Source organism: Lynx rufus, unplaced genomic scaffold (assembly GCF_022079265.1).
Source record: "Lynx rufus isolate CCGP_SWC_20201006 ecotype Redwood Valley unplaced genomic scaffold, mLynRuf1.p SCAF_4, whole genome shotgun sequence".
NCBI classification, from domain to species: Eukaryota; Metazoa; Chordata; class Mammalia; order Carnivora; family Felidae; genus Lynx; species Lynx rufus.
Genome location: NW_025814856.1, coordinates 1,440,989 through 1,452,182, shown reverse-complemented (window position 1 = coordinate 1,452,182; position 11,194 = coordinate 1,440,989). Strand labels below are relative to the sequence as shown.

Below are 11,194 nucleotides of genomic sequence, written 5' to 3'. Positions count from 1 at the left end.
TATTGTGTAGCGTCTCTCTCCTCCGCTGGGCCACCTCCACGAGGGCAGAAACCAGGGCCACCGGGTCTCCGGTCTGCTACTGCGGCAGCCCTGGTGGCCAGGACAGGGATGGGCACACAGTAGGTGCTCAGTGTTTGCAGAATGAATGAGCGCGGGAACCCACGAACACAGGCACCTGATCTTCTGGAGGAGGAAAGGTTCCATTTCCTCAACTTCTGGAAGAATCAGATGGATTCTGCAGACCTCCCTTCTCGGAATATCTCCTCCCGCATCCCCTCACTTGAAACCTGGGTTTTTCTCTGGCCCCGGGGAAACTCGCTGGGGCCAGACGCACGCGGGCTTTTGTGGACGAGAGAGGGAAAATCAGGGAGGACCCGGTCCTTTAGCAAGTAAAACTTTTATTAAATAAACTTTCAGTTTCTCCAGACCAAAGAGAGGCGTTTGGACATTAAGATGATGGTTGCAGCTTCTCACCTGAAACACACCACAGTGCCAAGGACCTCTCCAGCCAGAAATGCAAACCCAGTCCACCCAAAGTTCCCTGTAAGTTCCTTTCTTGTCTTCCTTTTCTGTGTGTGTGTGTGTGTGTGTGTGTGTGTGTGGCGATTTGTCTCCAAAAGTCGGTTTGCAAGTTGAAACTTCATGAAATTACTCGTAGCAGAAATAAAGTACATCGTACAAATCACGTAGGTCTTCGATGTGGAGTATAAAAATGGTATTTACAGCCAGTAAACATGGACCAGAAGGACACAACGCCACTGCACGCCAGCACGCTCTCCCAAGCAGGCCTGGCCGGGGCTGGGCAGGTGCCGGGGACGCGGACGAGGCCCCCTCGTGGCCCCTGAGCACACGCTTGCACACGCAGACGCACAGGACACAGGCACGCTAGAGTGTCTCGGAACAATTATCAAACTCTGGAATATCGAAACAAGTTGGTCATAAGATTTTTTTTTTCTTTTCCTTTTTTTTTTTTTTTTTTGCTATGTGGTTTTTTTTTTCTTTTTTTTTTTTTTTTTTTTCTGGGTCAACACATTTTGGTAGAAACAAAAGGGAAGGCTGTTTTTTCTTTACAAATTTTTTTTTTTTTTCTTGAGCTTATGAAGTTCTCTGGTGCCTCATTTGGCAAGAGGCCCCACTGGACGTCCAACGAACTTGACTCTGTGCTTCAAGATGGGTTTTCGCGGTTTGAGTAGCTATACAGAGGCGCCCCACAAGACCTCCCTCCCCGCCCCAACTAGGAAACAAAAATCCACTGTTGTCTGATTTTTTTTCCCCATTTTTTTTTCTCTTTTCTTCTTTGTATCTTCTCAGAAAGACCAAAATTCAAAAAAAAAAATTATTTGTAGAGGTATCTCTGGTAAAGGGGTGCTGGGCCAGAGCGGGTTGGGTTTGTCCAACGCGCGTGGCGATCTTGGTCATGAGATCGTGAACTCCAGGCTGGTGATCCGAAGGCAGGGAGGGCGGCTGCCTGCCCTTGGGAGGGGGCGCGAGGGGCAGGGGGGCTCCCCCGACCCTGTCTGCCCCTGACGGAAAGCTAAGGGCTATTGGTCACATGAGTAAGGCTATGACGGGGGTGGGGGTGGGAGGCCAGGGGGGGGGTCTCTTCTTTGCCTATGTCGGGGAAGGCAGGGCCCTGGGGTGAGGGAGGGGGTAGGGGTTCCAGAAGCTGCAGCTAAGACCAGGGACACTCGAGCTGGCCGAGCCCAAGGGCCTGCGAGAACGTCGGTGGCAGGGGCCCAATGTCCTGGAGGTATATCGCGTTGGCTGATGATTCCCAGTGCTTCTCCGTGCCCTGGTCTGACATGACAGCGGGAGGTGGGGACACACTGGGCTGCCCGGTCATCCTCAGCCCTTCTTATGTCCCTGCTGAGTGACCGGGCCAGGGTCACCTTCTCTTGGATGGAAGGAAGTCGGAAAAGTTTGGTCCCATGATCTATACTCAAAAAATATATATACTGTCTATAGCTCTATATATATATGCATATATATATATATAGGAAAAGTTGTGATTTAATTTGGGGAAGCCACCAAGGGTGGGGGCAGTGAAGCCCTCGGCCCCCAACTCAGGAGCCCCCCTCCCCAGCTGGGGCGGACCACGAAGCCCCCTTCCCACTCCGTGTGGCCCGCAGTAGTGTTTCACATTAGGAAGCGGGCGGGGGGGCAAGGGGAGACGGGAGGGGGTGGGGCTGGTGTCCAAACTTGGTTGTAATTTACGGAAAAGTCCGGGGTCGGTTGGAAGCGGGAGGCCCTCCTGGGGTGGGAAGGCCCCTCACCTGGCGGAGAAGGGAGGGGCGTTAGGGTGCGGTGATGGGGGGCATGCAGGCCGACGACATCGCCCCCCGCCCGCCCCCTTGCCCTGGCCAGGCTGGGTTCCAGGAACCCAAGGGCCCCTGTCTGCTCAGAGAGAGTCCATTTCCAGGTTCAGAGGCCAGCGGTCCGCCTTGGAAAAGGACTGGCCACCGAGGCTGTTTCCTCATCTGGCAACCCCCGGGGGCAAACAGTTGCGTTTATTCTTGTCTCATCTTGTCTCCCCTGCTCCCTGCCACGAAGGCAGTTCTCTCCCAACCCCCGCCCCGTTTCTCGTCATTCACAGCTGTGTCCCCGAGCGCTGTCCCCAAACAGTGCCTAGCGCATAGTAGGTGCTCAGAAAGGATTTGCTGTCCCAGGGTGTTAAAGTGCATGGGTCGCCTGTTAGTTGTCTGATCCCGTGACCTTCGACTCTGCGGGTGCTGATTTGGCAGGGTCTGAAAAGCATGCGCAGCCCCTAACTGAGCATCTACTTCGCGCCAGACCCCAGGCGCGGCGCTTTGATGACGACGGCGCTCATGATTAAAAACAAAACAAAAACAAAATCAAAACAAATGATCAAGAGCTTTCCAGGTGGCGGGTCCTGGGCTCAGCTGGGAAAACACCGCGTCCCCGAGCGGATCCTCCCTGCTGCTTCTGGGGAGGCGACTTTCGTGAACCCATTTCACAGATGAGGCTCATCAAGGCTGTGGTCAGTTATGTTTCCCTACTGGCCCCTTAGGCTCACTGTTCATTCCCCCAAAGAAGGTGCTTAGTTGTTGATAAAGTTGTTCTCTCTGGTGGCAAAATACACTCTTGGGGATTTGTTGGGGGGGGGGTCTCTTTGGGGGGGGCATGCTGGTGAGCAGGGCAAACATTCCACTTTTTCGCCAGTTCACTGAACGCGGGTGACACCAAATGAGGAACTTGGACAGGGGCCCAGCTGGGAGAGTCACAGGACAGGACAGAAGCCCCTCCCTCGCAGCATGCCCCACCCCAGACCAAACCTGGCCTCTCAAGTGAACTTCTATTCATCCTTCAAAACCTTCTGGAAGGATTCCCCAACCCCCTTCTACCCCGGTTCCACCCTCTGTCCCAGCCCTGATCAAAGGGGGGATTGGAGGGTGACTCTCTAGCTCTGTCCCCACCATCCCAACCTGGGGGCTCCTTGTGGTCTCCAGCGGCATCCCCCCTGGGGGGTGGGGAGGGCATGGAGAACGAGGGGGTGTTTGGCCAAGACGGGGGGGTGGGGGGCGGGGGTGGGGGCGGGTGGGGCCGCCTGGCGGCTCACCTGGGCCAGGCCCGCAGCCTCCGGGCGGCTGTGGGCGCGGTCAGTAGGGGTGTCCCGGGTCTTTGGGCCGCTTCAGCTGCACTTTGAGTCTCTTCATGCCGATCTGAAAGCCGTTCATGGCCTGGATGGCGGTCTGCGCGCTGGCCGGGTTGTCAAAGCTCACGAAGCCTGTGGAGACCGGGGCGGAGCCGCGATGGTGGGCCACGTGGGCGTCCTCTGCTGGCTCCAGGGCGGCAGCCCAGGCTTCCCTGGGGTCCTGGGGGCGGGGCGGGGGGTGCGCTGGCAGGGGCAGATGGGGCGGGGGGGGAGGGCTGGCCAGGCACGCACGGCAGCCCGGGCCTGGTCCTGTCCCCCTCTGCACTTGCTTCTGGGGATGGGACGCTTGCTCCTTACCTGGGGTCCGCTGTGCTGAGACTTCCCGACCAGCGGTGGGGGACAGGTGAGGCCGCATCCTCCCTCCCTCCCTGTCCTGAATGCTTGCCTCCATCTAGACCCCGGATGCTAACCGTGTGGCCCCTCCAAGACCACTATCCCTCTGGGGTCCTGACTGTGCATGGGACTCTCTCTCTCTCTCTGCAAATGTCCTGGGTCTCTCCTCTCTGTCCTTCTTTTCTCCCTCCCTCTGCCTTTTATCCCTCTTTCTCTATCTCTGTCTTTGTCTCTGACAGTCTCTCTACCCCTGTCTCCCCTGAGGCCACGAGAAACAGTCCAGCCTGGGGTTCCTCAAACTCCCACCCCCCAGACCACCCTGCCCTACTCCTGGCCCCTCACCTCTTGGTCCTCGATGGTGTGGAGGCCACAGGGGCTGGGGGGCCCTCTGGGGCGAGGGTCTGCATGCACAAGCATTTGGAGGTGGGGGTCCCTGAGCTCCGTGTAGGAGGCCGGGTGGGAGGTCAGGCGGAGCTGGGGGCAGGGCTGAGCAGTCTTGCTGAGGCCCATGGGGAGCCATGGGGGAATGAGGAGTTGGGGAGGGGTGACATCTTATCTATCATCTCCCCTAACACCTGTCCCCCATCATACGGATGAGGAAACTAAGGCTCAGAGAAGGCATAGGACCCCTCACTGTGGAAAGGGACTGAGTGCCCCCCCCCCATTTCCGTCTTCCTCCTGGAAGCAGGATGCAGAGGAGGGACCTAGGCACTGGCAGAGGGTCCTTCCTGGTGCGGCTGCTGGGCCACTCTGTGCCTCTCTTTCCTCCAAGGATATTGGGGCAAAGCTTCTTTTTTCTTTTTTGGAGATTTTTTATTTTTACATAATCTCTCCACCCGACGTGGGGCTTGAACTCACAACCCCGAGATCAAGAGTCACAGGCTGCAGCTCCTCTGAGCCAGCCAGGCACCTCTGGGGGCAAGTCTTCTATTTTACGGTTGGACACGGAGTATATACAGGAAGTGCTTAATAGGCAACAGTTAGCCTTTTGAATAACACAGGGTGGGATTAAGAGTCCCGAGTTTGGGGTCAAACAGACTGGTTCTAACTTAGGTTCTGTCTCTTTGCTGCTGTGTGAACTTGGCCAAGTTGCAGTGCCTCTCTGAGCCTTAATTTCCTGTGTCCGGGGACAAGGAAGTCCTCCCAAGGCCTTGCACGACGTCCCCTCCCTGCCCTCCCCTCCTCCCTCTCTTCCCCTTGCTCACTCTGCTCCAGCCACATGGGTCTCCCCCTCGCTGTTGCTCCAACATGCCAGACAGGTCCTGCCCCAGGGCCTTTGCATGTGCTGTTCCCTGGAACCCTCTGCCCCACATATCCCTTGGCTGGAAAATCTCCTCATTTGGGTCTCAGTTGAAACATCACCCCCTGCAGATCAGTTTCCATTTCCTTACTGATGGCGTTCTGCATTCCATCTATAGCCCCCTGGCCTATGTCCCGCTTTATTTCCAGCTCCTACCCAGAAACCTGTGCTTTTCAACGCCCTCATCGCTGACCACAGGCGGTTATTTAAATTTAGATTTAATTAAACGTTCCGTTCTTTGGTTGAACTGCCACACTTAAGGTGGCTGGTAGCCATGTGTGGCTGAGGCTCGGGTGGCAGAGACGCGCAACATTCCCGCCGGTGGAGAATATTCTGTTGGACGGCGCAGCAGGACTGCGAGCTTTCGAGGGCAGGAGCTTTGTTGGTTTCCTTCACTGCCGTGTATCCGCACCCAGCACGGGGCCTGGCACACCGTAGGTGCTTCGTAAGTGCTCACTCTAATTCACAAATGTGATCCCTTTGCACCACACTCGTCTCCTGGCTGACTAGGCCCTCCCTGGCCCCTGTTCCTTGGCAAGCGGAGTGGGGGACGGGGCGGGCGGGGGCGGGGGGGGGTGCCTGCAACAGGGACTCACCAAAACATTTGCTCTGGTTGGTGGCCCGATCCATAAACACCTTGGAGGAGATGATATTGCCGAAGGGCAGGAACATCTGCGTCAGCTCCGTGTCTCCAAACTCCTGGGGGAGGTGGTAGATAAACAGGTTACAGCCTTCGGGACCTGCAGGTGGGGGAGAGAAAGACATAAAGCCCCCAAGGAGAGGAGGCGGACCCCCCCCGGGGGAGGGGCGCGGGACCGGAGCCCACATCCGGCATCTCCAGCTGTTGGCGGACGGCGCCGTGACGTCAGGAGGGAGGGCGTGGCGATGGCGGGGAGGGGCGCGGCGTGTGCCTACGTTTGCCTGTCTCATCCCACGCTTGGGGCCTGCGAACCTCCGGTGGCCCTCAGGCCCCGGATAATTTACAAAATTGAGCCGGTCCCTCCCCCAAACCTGAGACAAATCCCTCAATGCCGGACCCTGGATAATCCCCAAATCCCAGACAACCTGAACCCCCTGAAAACCCCCTGAAACTCCAGACCGTTTACAACATGAGATGAATTGTGGGGGGGGGGGGGAGGGGAGCGGTATACGGACACCCTGTACTAGCTTTGCACTAATTCTGTAAATCTAAAACTGGTTTTAAAATAAAATGTTCATTTTTTTTCCCCCTACAGGTCCGATGATCACAGAATACAGTACGACAACCAATTCCTGGTCCCAAACCCCAAATATCTAGATGTTTTTCAAAACTTTGGCTAATCCTCCAAACCTTGAATCATCTTCGAAACTCAGACGACACAAAAGTAAAATCAAGTAAAAGAAAAAAAAGAAAATTCTCTAGTCCCCAGACCCACATATCCCGAGACCGCCAGGTAATTTAAAAATGATACACTACACCACCCGGAAAGGATTTTTTAACGGCACAGCCACCTCTCCAAACCATCCCCTCTCCAAATAATCCCCAACGCATGACTCATGTAGAATCTGTAAATAATAATCCAATTAAAAAACCTTCATTGTCTGGAGCCACGAACATTCTCCAAACCTGCCCCTAATCCCAAACCAACAGATGCCCTTCCCCCACAGCCCCCACACACCAAGGGAGAATCCCCAAACCACCAGAATTCCCTTCACCCCGGAAATGAGCACTCCCCGCCCTGGCAAATGTTAAATCCCAGATGACACATTCACATCCAACCCTTCCTTCCTGATTAGGACCCGAGTTCTAATCATGCTTGTTTTTAAAATACAAGCGTGTTCCAACGTGATCATCGCGAACTGACGCGGGTGGCACGGTTTTGACCGTAACACAAATTTCACGTTTGCTTGTGTGCTATCTCATGTCCACGACGCGGGAGGTGAATGCAGAAGCCGCACCCAGCTGAGTGGGACCTCGTGGGAAAACAGTGTGCACACACCCCACCCCCCCCACCCCGACACACAGGTGGCTCCAACACCTACCACTTTCTCGGGCCCCCAAGCGTGTTGCGAGCCACACGCATCCCCCTCTGGGGATCCGACTCCCCTTCTGACTTCAGACAAGCCTCTTTCTGTCACTTAACAGCACCTCACAGCCGCAGCCCTTCCTGTGTCCACGCGTGAACGAACGTGAGGTCTTTTCCAAGAGAAAGTGCCACCTCTATTGTATTTTTTTTTTAAGCCCGCTAACATGCATACCGCTGTGCTATCATTTCTCTTAGGGTTCTGTCTTTTGTTTTGTTGTGTCACGGACACAGCTTTTGAATGGTGCATCCTGACCCCATTCAAGCAGGAACCTTGTAGATTGTGTTGCGAGGGTCTGCATGCTGGGCAGACTCTCCAGAACCCGCGGCTTGACTGCATCTGAGCTAACGTTTACCTCCTCGGCCCAGGGTTGAGGGAAGTTGGAGAAGGGAGACACCCAGGTCCGAGCCATCAGACCTGAGACACCTGGGCCCTCTCTGAAGCTCCCACCGGCCCTCCCTGGGTGGGTGGGTGGGTGGGGGGAGGTTATTGAAAGTCATATCGGAGCTGCAGGCAATGCCAGATCCTCCTGTCTGCTGTCTGTGACTTTGACCACAGAGCCCCCTGGAGATAGAAAATCTGGGAACGGGTAGCAGCTGCTGGGCAGAGCTGGGGACCCCTCAGCCTAGGCCTCACCTCCAAAGCTCAGCGCCTGGACCCTGGCAATGCCTCCCCGCCTTTCACAGGCCAAGGGCAAGGGAGAAATGGGACAGGGCCTCAAAGAACTCAGTCTGCGGGACTCCCCTGGCCATGGGAGCGTCTGGGGGCTTTTCTAGCTGGTCACCTCTCCCCCACCCTCACTAGCTGCATGACAAGAGAAAGGGCCTTGGGGGTGCTGAGCCACACTCTGTGTCAGGACGGGCCCCGTCTACTTCCCAGTAGCGCCTCTTGACGCGGATGGCTGCTCCCGCTGCAAGTGAGGAAACTGAGGCAGAGGGCAGCGAGGCGCTTTCCTTATGACGTCACAGTCAGAACTGGGTGCATCTTAACCCCGGTTGTCTGACTCCAGAATCCACCTCCTCCCTCCTTCCACTTTGCTGGGGAGGCCTCAGCTCACCCCAGATACCTCCTCACCACCGCCCCCCACCACCTCGAAACGAGTGTCCTTTCCAGAAATTCAGAGAACCATCCATCCCGTCTTGCAGAGGAAGGCTGGTGGGGGTGGGGTGGGAGGAGGGTCACCGCTAGTCCTAGGGGGTCGAAGCTAGCACGGTTCCCACATTCCAGAAGAGGAACCCGGGTCTGTCTGGCCCGCGGGCCGCACTCTTAGAAAGCCGCGGTTCCCTGAGGTCTCGGGGTCCTGGAGGTGGAGGGGGGCGGGTCAGAGGGCTGGGCTGGCGCCCGGGGGAGGTCGCGGCCCCCTCACCTTCTCGCTGCTGCTGCTGCAGGAGGGGCGGCGGCTGGGGGACGCTGTGCGCGATGGGCGTGATGGCCGCGGTGGGGTACATGGCTGCGGAGACCGGGAGCGAGACACAGGGCGGAGGCAGGTGTAAGGCCGGTGGGCGGGGCGGCTCGAGGCGGGCGGGGGCGGGGCCACGACGGGGTGGGGCCACAGTTGCCTTGGGAGCGGAGAGGGGCGTGCCCACGACGGGGGGGGCGGGCCCAGGAGGGGCCAGGGCACGGGGAGGAATGGGGCGGAGCCATGATTCGACGGCGTGGGGGCAAGGCCTCCTAGCGGGAGGGGGCGTGGCCACAGCCGAGGCCGGGCCTGAAGGAGGGGCCAAGGCCACCGAAGATCCGAGTGGGTGGGGCCAGAGCTTGACCGGCAGGGCCACGGCTGAGGGCGGGGCCCTGGCAGGACCCAAGAGGCGGGACCAGAAGCTGCAGGGGGCGGGGCCAAGACCTGGGATTGGGCCAGGGCCAGAAGTAGGAGGCGTGGCTAGGTGCAGGCGGGAAGGCCGAATGAGAGGGCGACGGCCGAGGGGCGGGGCCAGAGGCGGGGTGCGGCGAGGGGCGTGGCTAGGCCAGGCGGGAAAGCCGGGGCCCAGGGGCGGGGCCACGCCCGGACCGGGCTGGACTGCCGTCCGTACCTGTGTACTGCTGGACTCCGGAGAAGGCAGGATGGAGGGTCTCGGCCACGGTCGGGCTCTGAGCTGCGGGGCAAACGGAGGGACTGAGTGGGACGGGGGCAGCAGAAGTCTTCCAATTACCCCCCGAAACTTCGGAGCCAAAAGGAGAGCAACATCCGCCCCAGCTTCACCTCCGCATTAACCTTTTACAGGTGTGGCCCCCATTTTACAGGTGGGAAAACTGAGGTTCAGCGAGGTGAAGCAACTGGCACGGGGCCACTCAGATAGATAATGGCCAAGTCGAACAGGACTCCAGAGAGGTTAACCATCACCCCCGTCTCTGCCCCCATCTGGACCCTTTTATTCTCTGGATTCTCCAGGACTTCAGGCCTCTGCTCCCCATCACCCCCCACCCCCAACCCTTTCCCTCTCTCGCACCCCCACATGTCACTCATCAGACACCCCTTGGATCCCTCATGTGGCTGTGACCACCCACCACCCAACTGCCCCAGGGCGGGGGGGGGGGCGATGGTGGAGGTAAGGGGAGGGGAGAAGTTGTCCAGACCACTAGAGCTGGTGCTTCCGGGGGGAAATTCAGCTAAAAGATTCTGCTCGAATGGAGAGAGGCTGCTAGAGGACGGGGTGGTGGTGGGGTGTGCCCCTAAAGGAGTCACACGCACCAATCCCTCTGTATTGATGGAGAAGTTTTGTATCTTTTTTTTTTTTTTAATTTTTTTTTCAACGTTTATTTATTTTTGGGACAGAGAGAGACAGAGCATGAACGGGGGAGGGGCAGAGAGAGAGGGAGACACAGAATCGGAAACAGGCTCCAGGCTCTGAGCCATCAGCCCAGAGCCTGACGCGGGGCTCGAACTCCCGGACCGCGAGATCGTGACCTGGCTGAAGTCGGACGCTTAACCGACTGAGCCACCCAGGCGCCCCAAGAGAAGTTTTGTATCTTGATTGTGGTGGTGGTTGCCCAAATCTATACCTGTGATAAAATGGCACAGAATGCCCCCCCCCAACACACATACAACAAGCGAGTGCACGTACAAAGTGGCACCCTCTGAGTAAGATCTCCAACTCCTGTTGAGTTCATCGTACCCCACCAACGTCAGTTTCCTGGTTTCAACAATGTGCTGCGGTTATGTAAGATGTTAGCATGGTGGGCGGGGGGGGGGGGGAGTGGGGGTGGGGGACTGGGTTGGAGGTTCCGGGACCTCTCTGTACTATTTTTGAAACTCCCTGTGAGCTCCAATCATTTCAAAGTAAAAATAAGTTCTCCTCAATGGTGGAAACACAGAGACTGCCAGATACTGGCAGATGCTTGCCTGGGGATTGTGGTCTAAGAAAGGGAAAGATGGGGCCCCTGCTTCAAGGCAGGGCCGAGCCTAGCTCAGGGCACGGTTAATACCGAACGAACGAATGAATGAATGAATGAGGCTACTGACGTCTTCCTAAACAGCAATGATTAATAACTCAGATTGGTGGCGCTGCTGTTCTCAGTACAGGTGACACGTTCAGCATTTTATATACTGAGTTCACTGTCCGTGCAACCTCATGAGATGTCTGATGTCATCTGCCCCATCTCCCGGGTGAGCAAACTGAGGCCCAGAGACTCACAGAAACCATTTAGGGCCGCCAAACTGGAATCTGCACCCATAAATGCCTGGGTATAAAGCTCCCACGTTTACAGCCCCCTTCTCTGTGCCCACCGCTCACATCCGTCCAGCTGAGACCGCCTCTGTTTCCCGGGCACCAGGGGGCACAGGAACTCGCGCTTGTCCCGGAGATGCCTTCCCGGCCCCACCCCCT

At 57.3% G+C, this 11,194-nt stretch overlaps 1 protein-coding gene across 12 annotated transcripts in view; it reads right to left on the bottom strand.

Annotated features, from left to right (window-relative positions):
- Positions 1–381: 381 nt before the first annotated feature.
- The window catches only part of CELF5 (CUGBP Elav-like family member 5), a 47,911-nt gene continuing 37,098 nt past the window's right edge, over positions 382–11,194 (bottom strand). For 2 of the 12 annotated variants that reach the window (XM_047096656.1, XM_047096665.1), the window contains 4 exons: positions 9,401–9,463; positions 8,737–8,820; positions 5,903–6,046; positions 382–3,745 (listed from right to left, as the gene is read on the bottom strand). In XM_047096656.1, coding sequence (XP_046952612.1) covers positions 3,618–3,745; positions 5,903–6,046; positions 8,737–8,820; positions 9,401–9,463 — 419 coding nt within the window. In that variant the 3' untranslated portion in view covers positions 382–3,617. Of the gene's footprint in view, positions 3,746–5,902; positions 6,047–8,736; positions 8,821–9,370; positions 9,464–11,194 lie in introns of all 12 variants that reach the window. The other 10 variants (XM_047096659.1, XM_047096660.1, XM_047096661.1 and 7 more) reach the window with 8 other exon arrangements.